Genomic DNA, 18,056 nt, shown 5'->3' with positions numbered 1-18,056 from the left:
GCTACAGTTTGTGGTTTTTCTGAAAGTGCTGAAGAGCCAGAACGCCGCCATTGTTTTGGGCCATCAGAGATTAGAGATGAACTCTACCACAGGCAGCCGATGAGAAACAATCAATCTTTCCGTTTCTTGACTACGATTTTTTGCACGCTGTTTTAGCAGAAAGGCCGTCTCTCTCTCTTTCTTTCCCACCCGTTCTCCGAGGATTCCGGTTTATGTCGGCCACATTGTTCTGGTTCATAAACACAGGAAGGCACCTATGATTGCTGCCATCTGATGGAGTTGCTGCACTCGATCCAACAAGGCAACAGTTGGTGTTTCCAGAGTGAATGTGGTTCTTCTGTACATGATTTTAATATGAAAAACTGAAATGTAAGGATGCATAGCTCTTTAAAAAAAAAGCTGACCCACTGATTCTGATTTTGGCCAATTTTTATTTGTTTATTTATTTTTTCTTGTGAGCTGGTGGGTGGGTCAGTCAGTCTTCTCTCAAAGCAGAGCAAACGGTGGCTGAATTCCAGACCTTTGTGAAGGTTGATGAGATCGACGGATAAGATTGGTTTCTCATGTACATATCGGTTGATCAAAAATCTCCCAAAATGAAGGAAATCTGGTCCAGTTTGCATCCCAACTAGAATGTCAACTCAAGCACAAACAGATTCACTACAAAGTATTCCACTTTTCAAACTTACAAATATGTTGTCACCTCTAGTTTCTAGGCAAGAGTCGTATTTGATATGCATAACATTTTTATAACAACTGAAAGTAACTTGGTTAATCAACAGTGATATGAAATGGCACTATGTGCCTGGAAAACACATAAAATTGCCTTTTTAAGAAGGTGCTTTGGTTCCTTGGGACCAAAATGCAACCCACACCTGAACACACCATCCCAACGGTGAAATCTGGTGAGCTGAGAAACTCTCCGACTCGTCGGTTCCGTCCCTCCTCAGGTCTGGACTGCTCCGTCTCGGTTCCCGCCAACTCCTCGTTTTGGAGCCGCGAGGAGCACCTGGAGCCCGGCCTGGCCAGGGCGTCCCACAAGGCCGTGGTGGAGCAGGGCGTCATGTGGGTCATCGGAGGCTACGTCTTCAACACGTCCGACTACCACATGGTCAAAGCGTGAGTAGTTCACATGTTCAATCTGGGTTTACAGGCTGCAGTTCTGGTCCAAGTAGATGAGAACATGCTGGTCTGACTGCAGGAGTTGGAATGCAGCACATGTGACTGATGGGCTTAAATATTTCTGATGTGTTTGAGGGCAACAGCAGAATTTGACTGTCACAGGGAATTAACAACACTGAAATTTTTACTGAGAAAATAAAGAACAGTGAGAGAATTTTTCTTCCCACACAAGGCTAAAATGAAAATATTTTTATGTCCAAAATAAGTTGGAGAACGTTCTTCATCTTAAACACCACTCTGGAATATCACACCATTCCCTTGAAATAAAAAATCAAAGCTCAGGATTGTTTTGGAATTTTTTTTTATTCATACCCTAAAACTGCAATAAATATGAGGGGAAAATCAGAATACTGGTTTCAGTGTTTTTCCAGGACTGAAAAAAAGATCGAAAAAGAAAATAAGAGTGTATTCCCTGTCCCACTGTTTAAATGCTGCTTCCCTTTTTTCCTTCCTTTCTTGCGCCCTTTCCTCTTTCGCTCTTCGTGTCTTTCTTTCTTCTCATTTGTCCTTCCATCCTTGTGCTCTAACTCCTTTCTTTCCGTCCTTCCTCCCTTTCCGTGCGTCTCTTGTGTCTTCCTGCCTTCGGTCAGTCCGCCATTAATTTTATGCTGCATCCATCCATCCCTTCCTTTCTTCTCTCCTTTCTATCTTTTTTTATTCATTGCAAACAAATTTCCTTCCTTCCGTCCTTTCTTTTCCTTCTAATATGCATCTTTGTGGCTGACCTCCCTTTTTCTTGTTCCTCCACTCTCTCCTTCTCCCCTTTGCTTCTAGTTTCCTGTTTTTGCAGATTTCACATTGAGTACCCACAGGGTTTGATAAGTTTATTTTCCTCCCTTCGGCCTGCCCCAAGTGTTTTTATGAGAATGGGCCAGCAGGGGGCATCACAGACAGTGTGGACATCCCTGGTTGTTGTTTCTGCTCCCACCAGAGGCCCGTGGCTCGACCCTTTCCGTCTGTTCTCCTCTGGTAGAAGTGATTAGCCTCCTGTAGATTCCGCAGATCAACCTGAGCAGCTTTGTTTGTTCGTCAGAACAAATGAAGGGCTTGTTTCCCCTCCGTTTTGTTTTCCACAGACGGATGAGTTGCTTTTGAGGCGGAGACGTTTTCAAATCTAAACCGAAATCATTTTTCCGCTTCTTTCTATTTTCTTTTAGTTACAACCTCAGCAGCAAGACCTGGCTGACCCTTGACCCCTCCGTCAACACGGTGACCCCTCGATATGGTCACTCACTGGCTCTGCACGAGGTAGCTGAGAGATTGCTGCCTGTGGCTTTAAGTATTTCTAAAAAACTCCATGAACGTTTTATATAGTTAACTAGCCTAAAGTTCATGATGTTTAGAGTTGAAATGAGAAGAGAATCAGGGGCCTCTACACCAGAAACAGAAGCTTTATCTCAAGGTTCTTCTTCTGGACTCGCAGCTTAATCTGTGTCTATCTAATGTAGAAATGTTCAGGTTTTGATGTTTTGCTGCAGCATCTTAGGCAATTCCAGTCAGCATGTCTGGATCTGCTGATGGAATAATAAATCATAGTTGTGTCCTGATGTGCAGGACAAGCATATTAATATGTGGTATTTATGAGTTAATTGTATTTTTTACTTTGAAAAACACCAAATCTTACCAAGTTTGGTCTCGTTTCTAGTGCAAATATCTTAGTTTTGTCTTATTTCAAGTGCACTAGCATACAAGTAACTTTTCAGCAAGTCAATAATTCCTTAATATTAAGACGGTATTGGTTCAACTGGCAGATTTTTTTTCACTTAATACACGGTCTTGTTACGAGTAAAAAAAAAAAAAAACAATCTGAAAGAATTCTTCTTTCTTCCAGGGGAAGATCTACATGTACGGCGGAAAGATCGACTCAACCGGAAATGTGTCGAGTCAGCTGTGGGTTTTCCACATCCAGAACCAGACCTGGGTCCTCCTTACCCCCCGGCCCAAGGACCAGTACGCTGTGGTGGGACATTCGGCCCACATAGTGCCGCCCGCGCAAGAGTGGGACAGTCCTGTCATGCTGGTCCTGTTTGGACACTGTCCTCTTTACGGTTACATCAGCAATGTGCAGGAGTACAACATCGGTGAGCGGCTCCGGCTGTTTTCATGTTTTAACACTAACGTGTAATTGCGATTAATCGAATGAATCATGTTTAATCAGTTATTGAAATAACCGTCAACTAATTTAGTAATCCATTAATTGTTGACTGGAATATACAGACGCTAAAAAAATGTCAAATTTCTGAAAGAATCAGAGCCTCTGAGCAGTATCCATCCATCCATTTTCTAGCACCCTTGTCCCTAGTGGGGTCTGCAGGGGTCCTCTGAGCAGTAATTGAGCTAAAATCGTACAAAAAGTAGAGCCATTTCTTGTTTGTCTGTAAAAATGTTTTACCCAGAACTCTTCTAGTGGCCTAGTATTAGCTTCCCCTGGTTCAAATTATGTACAAATAAATAAATACATATATTGAGCACCTTTTGCAGTACAATAATTCAAAAATATTCAACCCATTAGTAAACAGTATTTTTCTTAACTGCAGATGCATCCTTTGCGACAAATGAACAAACAGCCACTAAAAACGTTGTTGATGCAGTTTAGTCATTAAAAAAAGTTTATTTTCTTATTCAAAAAGTATCTGAATTATTTGCTTATTTACATCTTTTGATATGTTCCTAATATTCTGTATAAGACAAAGGTTAAGTGGTTAAATGAAAATCTGCAGAATGTGCCAAATTTTTCATTCGATTAATCGTCAGAATAATCGATAGAATTTTACAGAAATGATTGTTAGTAGCACCCATGCTAAAGTGTTTGGCTGGCGGGAAACTTGACCTCAGTTAGAGATCCTTACACCTCCTAAGAGCTGATCTCCCTGAGAAAACGGGACGAATGAACCTTTGGCTTCGGCCGATTGCTAATAAAGTGGAAGTAATTAAAAATTTGTTACCCTAGCGATCGATAACCAAACCCTGTTGCGAGCTGAAAAAGAACTTGAACCGTCTTCTGAGTCTCTTCCAGTCCGACTAATGAAATGCTGCATAAACTAAGCTGAGTCCTGCAGTTCAGAAGGCTTCTGTCTAAACCAGAAACACCGACACACCTACTGTCTTGTTTTTTTTTTTTTTTTATCTTGCTCTTCTTTCCCTGTGGGATCTCATTAAGTTTCAGCAACATGAGGCAGCTTTCCTTCCAGTTTCTCACTGACTCTGTTGTGTGACCTCCCAGTGAAGAACACGTGGAGCGTGGTGAGTACAGACGGCGCGCTGGTCCAAGGCGGCTACGGCCACAGCAGCGTGTTTGACCCCAGCACCAGAGCCATCTACATCCACGGAGGCTACAAGGCCTTCAGTGCCAACAAGTACGGGCTGGCGGGAGACTTGTACAAGTTTGACGTGGACAAACGGAAATGGTAAGGGTTTTCTTTAAAAAAAAACAACAAACAAACAAAAATAATGTGACAAAGTGTGGAAGTCAATAGAAAAGTCAGCTGTGGTCCAAACCACCGTCACCGTATTGTTGCTCAGGACCATTCTGAGAGACAGCGGCTTCTTCCGCTACCTTCACACGGCGGTCATAGTGAGCGGCGCCATGCTGGTGTTTGGAGGAAACACGCACAACGACACGTCTATGAGCCACGGCGCCAAGTGCTTCTCCTCGGACTTCCTGGCCTACAGTTTGGGTAAGTAACACCCACACAGAAGTATCGGCACAACTATTTGTCATCTTTCCATTTATATCATGAGACTTTACTAGAAACTTGTGACGTTGAGCTTTAAAAGCCATGCATAAATCTCTCACGCTCTTCTGCAGCTGAATCTCAACTAGACCTTTTAGACAACCTAAATATTTGCATACCGTAATTTCTGGACGATTGGGAGCATCTGAATAAAAGCATCCACAAAGAAAAAAAAAAATAGAAGGAAAATTATACATGTATAGATCACACTCTTCTATAAGCTGCAGGTATCCACATTGGAAGATGAGATATTTACATGAAGAATTTTATTTTAACTACTAATGATATAAATTCTGTAAATGCTTTTTCCCAACTGTGCCTGTAACTCATCTGCCTACCAGGAAAAGTCTTTCATCACTATTTTCATCTCCTTTCTGCACTCTAATTTCACTAAAGTCAATAAATCAAGTATATTTATATTGCACAAATCTCAGCTCTGAGGGACATCCTACCTGCAGTACTGCGTTGCGACAGCAGATGGCAACGAGGCTGTTCTTGTGTTTGTGATACAAACACAAGAATAAAAAGTCATAAAAATCCTCTACCCTGCCTTGTTTTAAGAAATGGCTTAATGATATGGTGTCCTGTATCTATCTTGAGGAGATTCGATACTCTTTGTCTGACAATCATCAGAAGTTCCTGGATGTGTGGGGTCCTTTCAATAGATACATACAAAATAATAGGCTAAAATAACTGTCGTTTACATCTGGACCTGGATTTTCTAATAATTTATTTTACTCATTTACCGTTTCGTCATGTTTATTGTGATTATAACTTGTGTTCATCTTTTCTTGTTATTCCATGGTGGGCTGTTTGTTTCAATGTCCTCAGAAATGTCTCTTACTCGCTTGGACTCTGTCTCATGCTCGATAACGCTCTACAATCTGATGTGCATTTTATCCTCTTATCAGATTAGCTAACAGTGTTTTGATTGTTCTGTTCTGTGGATTTTTGTTTTGATGATTCTGGTTAGTTTTTTTTTATTTTTATTTTTTATCCTTGTTGTTTTGTCCTCTAATTTGCCTGTTTATTCTTGAAAATCATAAATAAATATAAAATAAAAATAAATAAATAAATAAAAAGTCATAAACATCATAAACCACCAACAGACACAACATTTTGTCAAATACCACCATCCAAATCATCAATACACATCAAATATGTTGGTCAATGTTCCAGTGACTCTAAATAGAATGTGGTTTTAGCCTTTATTTAAAGGAACTCAGTGTTTCAGAAGTTTTGCAGTTTTCTGGAACTTTGTTCCAGATTTGTGGCACATAGAAGCTGAAAGCTGCTTCTCCATGTCTGGTTCTGGGGATGCAGAGCAGAACCAGAAGACCTGAGAAGTCTGGAAGGTTGATACAACAGCAGCAGATCTTTAATGTATGGTGGTCTTACGCCGTTCAGGGATTTATAAATCGTATTCTTTAGTTTTGGAATGGAACAGCCTCACTCACATTTCCTCGGTCCTTGTTTTGTTGTCGCTCTCACTGTCACTGTTGTCTTGACGCAAATTTGCCCTTGAGCTTGTGCTGTCCTCTTCATTGCCCAGAGGTCCACCGTATCAATACCTGTCTTCAAGAACTCACATCATCCACATTTCCGTGTTCAAAGCATGTGAAAAAGTAACGGCGACCAGAAATTATGGTAATTAGCATTGTTAAACATACTTGATATCATTTCGAGCAGTGGTGGGTACCGCTAACTAAAAATGTAATTGTGACTGTAATCATTCCAGTTCCAGTAATGCTAAAAAACTAGCATTAGCAGAAGTTAGCGCTAAAGAGTTTACTTCAAATCAAATTTTCACTATCCTTGAAAACTGCAGCCTTCAAGCACAGATTTAATGTTGACATTATAATTTACATGTGCTATAATGCCTTTAGATAATATATATGTCTATTTCTTGCTCACTACTGTTGTGTTCTTTTTTTATGTCCATCTGTGTGTCTTGATTGAAAAAGTTATTTGGGGTAAAAAGAAAAGAAAATGTGACGCTAACTACTTGAAACATTCTTAACCGTCGACAACCAAAACTTCAGATGTCGGGTTTGATTCAACTGAAAGTTTACAAAACCGCTGAGTAAATTTAGAACTTATCCAGTAAAAATAATTTAGGGGAAGCTAAGTTTGCCAAATGTTTTCAAAGTCAGCAAAAACGCTAAAGTTCTAAACAAAAAAACAAATTTGCACATTTCCTGTTCATCCATTTGTCTCTTTTTTTAATCATTTAGCTGAGTTGAGATGAAACGGAATAATTTCTAATCATTTCATACATTTCTACAAAGATTTTTAAGAGGGTTTGCAACCTCATCTTGACTTCTTGCCAAATAGTTCAATCATTCTAATCTGACTTTAAACCCTTCTCCTGGAAGCAGAAATGAACTTTTTAGTATAAGAGACCTAACAACAACTATCACACTATCTACCCACCAACCAGTTGTCTTGACCTCTATTTTGTTCGACCATTACACATATAAATGTGTTAAGGTTGCTAAATGCTACGCTGCCTTCAGGATTAAATAAGTAAACTAATAATAGGTTTTTAAAAGCTTGCTCAAACGACTAAATGCTCTTCTTATGGGTTTATTTATAGCCTTTTCACAGACGGCTATAGCAATAGTTGGTAGGTTAGCGTGATCCAAACTTTCCACAGTAAATGATTCTCATTATTTTATCGGCCTACAAACGCTGTTGTAGGTTGAGTTGGCCTCGTTCTGCCGTGCTGTCATAAACGCCTCGTTAATTGGAGGCCGGAGGCTCCTGGGACGTCGGCCAGATTTCCCCAGAGGCTGCAGCGTGCCCTCGGGAAGTCCAGGCTTTTCTGTGTCGTGAGAAAGTTTGACTGACAACCAGTGCAGTTTGAATCTGACCGTCCTCTCTCTCATCTGGGTCGCCACTCGCCACTGAAACTTCCCAGAGGAACTGTGACTTCTGCTTCTCTACGGGTGGGGGAATCATTTAACGACTCTGTAACGAGTTTAATATTTGTCCTGACCCTTAACTTTTCGCTCCCACTCTCCATCCTCTGCCTGATATATATATATATATATATCTTTTACAAGAAGAACTAAAGTCGACTCTGTAAATTAGCCCACCTCGGCCAGCTGCAGAGTGTTGGCAGCAGCACCTTTGGTAATTGTTGGGTAATTACATTTGAGATGGGCCAAGTCTAGAGAGCTAATTCCCACTCGCCTTCCCCCACTTTTAACAAGCTGAACTCAATTAAAGGCTAGAATTTACAGGCCGCCCCATGTCCTGACATTGTCTGCTGCTGTTGTAATGAATCCCAGCTCTGAGGGACATTAGTCGGTCCCATCTGCAGCACCTCGTTGCGACAGCAGATGGCACTGGCTCTTCGTGGATGTGGAGAGTTCTCTCCTCTGGGAGGCCATGATGACTTGTGCTCACAGAGTGTGATGGATGACATGCAGTGAGTGTGAGCCAGTGTTCTGCTGCTGTTCCCAGTTGCTACCGGGTTGTTCAGAAACTGACAAACATGGCGTCTTTGAACTTTTTCAGGGTTTTCTTTTCCCACAAAACATATTTTGCAGTCATTTTTCAAGACCTCAGACATCTCTATCTACAATAACTATTTGAGGAATTTGAATTCATGTGAGTTACAACAATATTTAATTTCCCTTTGGGATCAATAAAGTAGTTTTGAATTTTAATTTAGTTGAATTTAATCTGCTCTTACCTAATGTTACTATTCTGCTGGAGAAAATGACCCAAACCCTGCTGGGTAAATGTGGAAACTGTCCACAAAAATCTTAATGACCAAATTTCTGTTTACGTTGTTTTGCAAAAGTATTCACACCCCTTCAATGTATTCGTATTTCGTTATCACAGCCGCAAATTTGAATGCGTTTTTTTTTATTTTATTTTAGATGATAGAGATCTGTTTAGCTCTAAGCTTATTCAGAAGCAATTAAAAAACGTAAGTACAATTTTATTTCTGTAGCACAATATCAGATAGACCACAAGGTAAATCACAAAGTGCTTCACAAAAGCAAAACAATTAAAACAAGACAAAAAAAAAGTTAAGGAAAACCTTGTGTGATTAAAATATCTGCAGTTGTTTAGATAGATAGATAGATAGATAGCATTTATTGTCATTGAACAGAATTCAACGAAATTTCCATTGCAGCTCCCGTGCAAAAGGTCAAATATATACAGTATAAATAAGCAAACACACAATAATAATAATAACAATATATACAACTAAATTAACTAAAGGCACTCAACCATCCAAAGAAGTAGCAGCAGGTCCAATTATGGCAAAGTACAGATAATGTGACAGTGCAAAGTGCAGAACAATATGGCTGTGTGGGGGTGGGGGATATGTATGTGTGACTGCGAGGTTATGATATGTGTGGGAGGGGGGGGCGGCAGGGAGTAATGGCTCTGACGGCTGTGGGGAAGAAACTGTTTCTCAGTCTATTTGTTGTAGTCCATATATTCCTGTACCGCTTGCCTGATGGCAGCGGCACAAACAGTCTGTGGCCCGGGTGGCTGGAATCCATGGCTATGGATCCAGCTCTCTTCTTGACCCGGTCTGTGTAAATGGAGTCCAGGTATGGGAGGGGGCATCCCACAATGCCTTGTGCTGTTCTCACCACCCGTGTCAGTTGTTTCCTCTCCAGTGCTGTGCAGCTACCATACCACACAGTCATGTTGAGGCAGAGGATGCTCTCGATCATCGCCCTGTAAAAGTTCACGAGCAGCCGTGAGGAAAGTCCAGCCCGTCTCAGTTTCCTGAGGAAGAAGAGCCTTTGTTGTGCTTTCTTCACCAGGTGGGAGGTGTTTGTGTTCCAGGAGAGGTCAGACGTGATGTGGAGGCCCAGGAACTTGATGTTGTCCACACGTTCCACCACTTCTCCATCTATGAGAAGGGGAGTGTGATCTGTCCTCCTGGACCTTCTGTAGTCCACAATGACCTCCTTGGTCTTCCCTGTGTTCAGCACCAAGTTGTTGGCTGAACACCACTGAGTGAGCTGCAGAATCTCCTCTCTGTAGTGGGTCTCGTTGTTGTCTGAAATGAGACCCACTATTGTTGTGTCGTCCGCGTACTTCACGACTGTGTTGGTGGGGTGGATGGCCACGCAGTCGTGTGTAAACAGGGTGAAGAGAGCTGGGCTGAGCACACAGCCCTGCGGCGTGCCTGTGTTGAGGACCAGTGGGGACGATGTTGAGCCACTTATTCTCACCACCTGAGGCCTGTTGGTGAGGAAGTCTCTAATCCAGTGGCACAGTGAAGCGGGCAGCCCCACCTCGAGTAGCTTCAGCACCAGCTTGTCTGGGATGACGGTGTTAAATGCTGAGCTGAAGTCTACAAATAGCATCCTGACGTAGGTGTTGGGATGCTGCAGATGGGTAAGGGCTGTGTGCAGAGTGATGGAGACAGCATCCTCTGTTGACCGGTTCGCTCTGTAGGCGAACTGAAGGCTGTCCAGGTTTGCGGGGATGAAGTCTCTGATGTACCTCAGAAGAATCCTCTCAAAGCACTTCATGATTGTCTCAGTGTCTTTAAGAGTCCTTTTCAAAAAGGATGTTTCAAAGCTTCAGAGTCGCTGCCATTTAAGAGACACAACGGCTCAAAGTCCAGACCTACATCCAGCTAAGAAGTTGTGGCAAGTCTCAAAAATTAGTGTTGGGATACATTTACAATCCAAAGAGCTGTTTTTGCCCTCAGTTAAGATAAATGAAACTCGTTTAGCAGCGCAAGTTAACTTTTCGAAAAAAAATGAAATTTTTTCCCCCAGCTGATATTTCTGAACAATGTATTTTCAAAGAGCCATCTTTCTCACCTCATAGATTTGTTCTTGTTCTCACAGGATGTTGGCTGAAACCTCCCTCAGTGTCTTGAACACATTTCTCCATCATTGTTGGGAATAAATTCAGTCCTTTCCCCCTGCACTGTTAACTTTTTCCATCGTTAACCTCTCAACTCCCCTTCATGGACACTTTGCTCTTTTTTTTATTTCCGTTTGACTCCAGGAGAAGATTTGCTAAAGGTCTCTCTAACCACCCGAGGCGCATCCTCCCGCCTCAGGAAACGCGCGATTGAACGTGCGAGAGCGGGCCGTCGCTCTGACCTCTGCTTCTTCCTCTTCTTGTTTCAGCCTGCGACGAGTGGACGGTGCTGCCCCGACCGGACCTCCACCATGATGTGAACCGCTTCGGACACTCCGCCGTCTTCAGTGACAGGTATGTCTTCATTACGACAAATAAGACAAAAAAAAAAAAAGAAAAATAATTGTATTTTTATTCAACACGATTACTTATTAAAGCTGCAGTATGTAACTTTAATAAAACATGTATTTTTTTTTTTTACATATTTGTTGAAACTGCCACCATGTCGTGACAGAAACAGGTAATCTGTGAAAAAATCAAGCTAATCTGCCTTCTACTAGTGCTAACTAGAAATGACCAATCAGAGCCAGGGGGAGGGACTTGGCGCTGTCAGTCTCTGAATGTGTGGCTCTTTGCTACGATCAGTGATGGCATAGTTACTTTGAAACAGTAACTTTAATCGGATTACTGATTGAAAAAGTAACTTGGATTACTGATTACTTGATTTGGAAAGTAACTAAGTTGCATTAAAAGTAACTAAAAGTTACTTTCAGCAGCTGCCAACAACAACACTCCACCACCTGTGAAAATTACATTGATATTTGCCAATACTTAATTGCAAGTTATTTTATAATGGTAACATCAACAATGTATCTCCACTTATAAGAAGGGGAGATTGTTTACTGTTTACAACAGTACAAGAAAACTTTAGTAATTTGTGCGTGTTTTTTTTTGTGTGTGTTTCTATTGTCTGGAAAACTATAAATAGGATTTAAGTCCCCTTCCCTCACTCCAGGGTGCAGGTTGTGTGTTACGGCCCTGTGTTTGCTGACACAGGGTTTCTCCTGCGGCTCCACAGCTCAGATGGCTGCACAGATTTGTGACGCTTATCTTAATATTAATAGTTATAATGGCGTTTAGTGGCACAACTTTACGGACTCGTTCATTCGTGGCTGTTTTCACGTTCATTGCGCTGTTCATATTAGTCTCGATGTTTGCAGTTTTCTGGAGCGCAACGCAAAGCTAAACGTAATTTATATATTAACTTGACATTAACAAAGACACAGCGGGACGGATCATCTGGAAAATGATGGATAAGGAGAGCCTGACCAAAACTAACTGGATGTCAGACAAATTCTGGGGTTTATGTCTGCTTATTTCCAATAAACTGCAACCTGCGACTCATTAAATCTGCAAGCAACTTTAGGAAAAACAAGACCAAAGCTGCTCATAATACTCGGACTTGGTGAGTGAAACTCAAAATAGTTCCTGTTTTTTCAGCAACAAAATGCGCATCTCCCTCTTCCCTCCATTTGTTACTTTTCTGTCGCTGCTGATACTGTCGCATAGAAACGGCGATCACTCCCAAAGACGCGTAGAGGAAATACAATTTTATTACAAAAGAAAATGGTAACACAAAGTGATTTCGATAACTAACTGTAGTCTGACTACTGGATTTGAAATAGCAACGTGTTAGCTTACTCGTTACTGAAAAAAGTGGTCCGACGTCAGTAACGCCTTACTGACATCACTGGCTACAATACAGCAGAGAGCCACACGGGGGCTCTGTGGGTAGTCATCTTATAATTGGAAGGTTGTAGGTTTGATTCCAGCTGCCTCCTGCCACATTTAGCTAGCATAGCCTGTTGTAAATGCTAAGGCTAGTCAGCATAGTCACAGATAACGAGTATTGAACCGTTTTCTTGTAAGTGGTTTCTCTGCCAATAGCACATTTAGCAGCGAGTACATTAGATTGATTGATAGCGCTAAGACTCTTGTCTCTGGTTGATTTTGGTGCATTTCTTTAAATGTCAGCAGCAGCTCAGGGAGGAGGTGGAGAAGATCGATCTTTTCACAGACTGTCTCACATTATACTGTCATGATGTGGTAACAGTTTTAACAAGTATTTTAAATATACATATTTAATAAAAGTTATATACTGCAGCTTTAACTCTGGTGTTTATTTGCATTTCAAGAAGAGCAAACCTGCTCTGATCCCTTCTTGTTGATTTTCACTCTTGTAAGTGCTCTGGCACAACGTATTTAAAGATGCATCTACTCTACATTTTGGCAAACAATATCCCATAAATTCGAGGCGGTATCTCAAACAGAAAACATGTTTGTCTCCAGAAAAAAAGACAGAAGTGCGCTTGTCATTTGGAACACATCACAAAGTGAATATGACGTTGTGATCGTTTGGAGCAAAAATGAAAACTCTTAACTTGATTTATTAGCCATCCCGATGAGGAGTTATTTTGAAACGGAGAAGAAGCAGTGGGAATGTGACGGGCATGGTGACCTAAAACAATGACTCCAGGATTGTCTGAGAGACTGCCAGCCACATTGAATTATACATCCTGTTGCAGAGAAGACATCAAATATTAATACGGATCCCCAGCTGTGTTCCAGTCACTCTTTCAAATGCGTCTGCGCCTTCGGGTGGTGGTAAAATATTTTAGCTGATCATATTGTCACAGTAAGAAAGTGAAGACAGAAACAAGTTGAAAAAAAACGGAGATAAAAGCAGCGGCACAGGAAATATGGAATAATAGACGTCACGTGAAGGTTATAAATAGAATAGAATAGAATTCAACTTTATTGTCATTGCACTGTCACAAGTACAAGCAACGAGATGTAGTTTGCATCTATCCAGAAGTGCTCTACGAGATATAAATATTTATTTACAGATGTACAAGACTATGTATGTATGGACTATAAGGGGTTATAGCAAAGAGATATAGAGATTGTGTATAAATATAAATATGGGAGCTATATTTTACATGTATGTTATCAACTCATTTATAAACACTTTATATAACATTAATAACTGTTATGCATTATGTGTGAGAAGGAGACTGCTAAAAAAAAGAAGTTTACTAATTGTGCCTATAAGAAAGTCTGAAATGTTTAGTATAACAACTGTAGATAAAATATGTAGGTGAACAGATTTGGCTCAGTATGTTCCTTCTCCTCCTCATCCTTAATTAATGCATGCATAATAAACAGTTATTAATGATGCATAGAGTGTCTAGAGATGAATTAATAACATTTCCATGTAGTGTACAAAGAAACTAGAGAAAAACAACTTGGCCAAATTTTCCTGCACTTCTACCGGTGTGGCAGAATAAAGACCAGAAGGCAGACATGTTCACTAACAGCAGGGTCATCATTTAGGTCAGGGCCTCCTCTAGGGGGCACTAGCTGGTTATTATCTGGGCTCATAAGGAGGAAGTTGAAGGATCGCTAAAGCTGAACCTTTCCTGGCTCACCTCTCCTTGTTCTCCTCTGACCCCTCCAGCATCATGTACGTGTTCGGGGGCTTCAACAGCCTGCTGCTGAGCGACATCCTGACGTACACCTCGCCCAGCTGCTCAGCCTTCACCAGCCCGTCGTCCTGCAGCCAGGCCTCGCCCGGGATCCACTGCGTGTGGAACGGCAGCCTGGGGGCGTGCCTGCCATGGGAGGGCAACAGCTCCAGCGCCGAGCCGCAGCAGCAGCTGCAGCAGCTCCCGGCCTCCTGCAACACCAGATCATGTAGGAGCAACCAGGTTTTCTCTATTTTGTTGGACATGTCAGACAGGACAGGAGTTGATCCAGAGGGACAGCTCAGCTGCGTTTTTTCTGCTTTGTTAAGCTTGCTGTTTGTCAAAAAGATAAGTACATTTAAAAAATCTCCATCCTCTGCCTCTACTGGAGGTTTATTTTAAATGACAGCAGCACTGAGAAGATCTATAAGGGGCAGGATTATGTCAAATCAACTTTTTTGAGCTTTATATCATATTATAATGTTATTCCCTCACCAAAAACATACCTGGAGTGTTGCTTTGATTCTTTCATGCATATTTGAGAAATTCTTTAATTTTCATGGCAAGCTATGCAAAATGCCTGGGTGAACCTAGCTCCACCTTCTGGGCTGCAGTTTCCAAGCCTCTGCCTTCCAGACCGCCACTTCCCCACTCAGCTCCTTCAGACTAGCAACCAGCAATTGGCAAACAGCTGGTGGAACTGTGCATCAGCTGTTCCATATAAAAGCTGCGTCTCAGTGAAGTGCTGTTAAAAATGTTGTTAAAAGGTTAACATGTTGTGACGACAAATGCACGCCACACTTTTCAGATTCTTTGCAAAAGAAAAATTCAAGCCCTGTATTGCTTACACCTCACTAAAGAACTATTTTATGTTCTTTTATCACTTGAAACGTAAACCATTAAAAGCATTCAAGTGGATTTGAGAGGACATTTCAATTAAGATTCAAATTAAAAATGTTATCTCTCAACTGGAAGTGAAGTATTGCTTTAGATCTGCTTTTGGCTGCAACAAAAATAAACATAGCTGGGTTTTTTTGTGTTTTTTTTTAAGATATTCATTTTACTTTATCTTTATATCTCTCTTTTCTTTAATAAAGTCTTCTCTCCATAGCAACAGAAGTAGTGATGTGTCTAACTGTTACAGATGCCGATAACGAGAGGTGTGAGCAGTACACAGACTGCTACAGCTGCACGGCCAACACAAACAGCTGCCAATGGTGTTCGGGCCAGTGTGTGTCTCTGGGAAGTAACTGTACCGCTGCAACGGTATGAAAACATACACACGTGTGTGTACGCGCGCGTACATACACATTCATGCACACACGCCCACATGCACACGCCTTCTTGTACTTGTATCCAAGCAAGGAATTTTCATTGACTTCCATTCATTTTGGTAGCTGCAATAGTCTAAATTGCTCAAAAAAAAGCTCAAAACATTGTCCTGAGCCGTATGCAACGGAATTTCGTTCTGTATTCACCCTGTGCATGCAAAATGACAATAAAGTCAGTCTAAGTCTAAGTCTAAATAACCTTAACCTTATATAAAACTTAATTCACACCACACCTCTAAGCATAACTAGTAGAGCACCAGTAAAACTGCAAGAAATGAGCTCCTCACTTTCCACAAATGACTTTTTTTGTTGGTGAAAGTGGTCCTCTGTATATATGACATACATATTATACATTACTACTGAGGAAAAGCCCTAACCACAGCATGCTGCTGCCACCACCATGTGTTCAGGATGACGTTCCGTTTTAGTTTTTCACCCAACGTTCCAAGTTGTGTCCAAACTGTAGTTCTAGCAAGTTACAGCCATTACAGCCCTATGTTAAATTACTTGGAAAAATGTGTGAGAAGATGATTATTGGGGATTTATACTTAGTCACCAACTTTGGCGAGGGAAGGAGAAAAAAAAGAGAGAGATCATATTTTACTGACATTGGTCCGTTTTCCGTCTGCTCACAAAGAGACAGTAGGCGTGATGAGAATGCCAAGGATACAGACAGTCATCCTGCAGATTACAAAGAACTGAAGTCCTTCAGAGACATTGAAAAGTTCATCATCTAGATTTCTCTTCAACAGCTTGTTTTTTTTTTTCCCCCTGAGAATCTCTGTGACGAGGCTGGCTGCCTTACAGACACTACTGCAGCTGTTTACGGCTGAATGGATCTTTAAGACGTGATCATTTAGCTAGCTGATGCTGATTAGCTCCACCATCTACCAACTGTATCGCCACTGAACTCACTCAGGTTTCTGTCCCTCTCCATTGGTGTAGACCAGGGGCTGCTGCTGCTGTTGTTGATGAGCTTTCGTAGATTTCCTCCGTGATTTACTTCACCTTGTAAACCGGGCTGCGTCAGGCGTGAGCGACGATTAGCGCTGCGACTGATGGAGCGCCGAGTCGCTCGTAGCGCTGGATCTGATTTGTCGCCCCGCGATCAAATCAGTCCTCATTTAGACGCTGTCAGACACACAGATGCACCTCGTACGTCTCCCCCCCTCCCCCCAGGAGCTCTCTACCATCTCTTAAACATTTCATAAATAAGGATCAGCTTTTCTATTCTGTTTTATGATAATCTAAAAGGGTTTATTAATACTTTCCAAACCCCTGCCATGAGCAGTGTTTGTCTAAAATGAATGTTCATCCATTTTTAAAGAACAAATTGATGCTAACTCCCGACATATGTTGTCTTTCTGCTTTTTTTAAAAAATTTGTTATGTTTTGTTCCTCTCAGGGATCCATAGCGGAGTACGATGTTTGCCCCAAAGACAACCCCTCATATGTGTGCAATAAGAAAACCAGCTGCAAGAGCTGCTCTGTGGACCAGAACTGCCAGTGGGACAATCGCAACCAGGAGTGTATCTCACTGCCAGGTAGTTCTGAAGTTCACTTAGTTTGATATATTGGCGTCATAGCCTGAAAGTGAATAAAATAGTCTTGGTAAGAAGGACGTCTTTATGGTTAAATGAATCAGGGTTTAGCAAAAATGTGTTGGAGCTGCTGAACAAGCTCGCATTGTCTGCAGATATATTTTTGTTTGTTTGTTTTTTTTCTACCAACTGAACCGTGATTTCTCCTAACAGCTCTACTTTGGTTCTATTTGTCCAAGGTTCATTGTTCCAGAAGTCTTATGAGTCATTCAGAAGAAAATGTCTTTTCTCTGTTTAGAAAAAGGAAGCTTTCTAATGACAACCCTTTCCACCAAGCCACACCAGATTTGTTCAGTTACTGTTTTCTAATTTCTCTGACTGTGTTTACATTACAAATGTGCACAAATCCTTATCTACATTCTGTTGATGTAAAAAAAAAAACAAAAACCCCAAAAAACCCATAATCTTACAACTTCAGAGTTTCGATTAAGTAAGAAGCTAAGTTAAAATCAAGCGTGACTAAACTTGTTCACACGATAAAGCAGTTATATGTTAGCAGTCATGGTGCTAGTGCTCATCATCTATCAGCCAATCAGAGGGGCTTGTCTGCTTGGAGCGACAAGCCAATTCAACATGTTTGAATTAGAAACAACTTTTTTATAAACTGTGATGTTTCACGTTGACTGAAAAAAACCTAAACAAACCGTCGTCCTCCTGCTACTTCCTGTCGTGTTCTTCGTGGTTTCCATCAGTAGTAGCTTCTGGTTGTTGATCACATGACTCGTGCGATGCGATAAAATTGCTTCCGTTGCAGTTTTGTGAAATACATCTATTTCTGAAAAACCACCTCATCCTCAAAAAATTTTTTCCAAAAAATGTTTTGTTTTG

At 41.3% G+C, this 18,056-nt stretch overlaps 1 protein-coding gene across 4 annotated transcripts in view; it reads left to right on the top strand.

Moving 5' to 3' along the window:
• Positions 1 to 18,056, top strand: part of atrn (attractin) — a 148,329-nt gene that overhangs the window by 24,426 nt on the left and 105,847 nt on the right. For all 4 annotated transcript variants that reach the window (XM_023352309.1, XM_023352312.1, XM_023352311.1 and 1 more), the window contains exons 6-14: positions 951 to 1,119; positions 2,340 to 2,430; positions 3,014 to 3,263; positions 4,406 to 4,589; positions 4,705 to 4,859; positions 11,042 to 11,126; positions 14,290 to 14,525; positions 15,441 to 15,562; positions 17,033 to 17,171. In XM_023352309.1, the coding sequence (XP_023208077.1) occupies positions 951 to 1,119; positions 2,340 to 2,430; positions 3,014 to 3,263; positions 4,406 to 4,589; positions 4,705 to 4,859; positions 11,042 to 11,126; positions 14,290 to 14,525; positions 15,441 to 15,562; positions 17,033 to 17,171 (1,431 nt within the window). The remainder of the gene's footprint in view (positions 1 to 950; positions 1,120 to 2,339; positions 2,431 to 3,013; positions 3,264 to 4,405; positions 4,590 to 4,704; positions 4,860 to 11,041; positions 11,127 to 14,289; positions 14,526 to 15,440; positions 15,563 to 17,032; positions 17,172 to 18,056) is intronic.

The sequence above is a fragment of the Xiphophorus maculatus genome, chromosome 19, assembly GCF_002775205.1.
Source record: "Xiphophorus maculatus strain JP 163 A chromosome 19, X_maculatus-5.0-male, whole genome shotgun sequence".
Lineage (NCBI taxonomy): Eukaryota > Metazoa > Chordata > Actinopteri > Cyprinodontiformes > Poeciliidae > Xiphophorus > Xiphophorus maculatus.
Note: the sequence above shows the minus strand (reverse complement) of the source record. Positions and strands in the feature narration are given on the sequence as shown.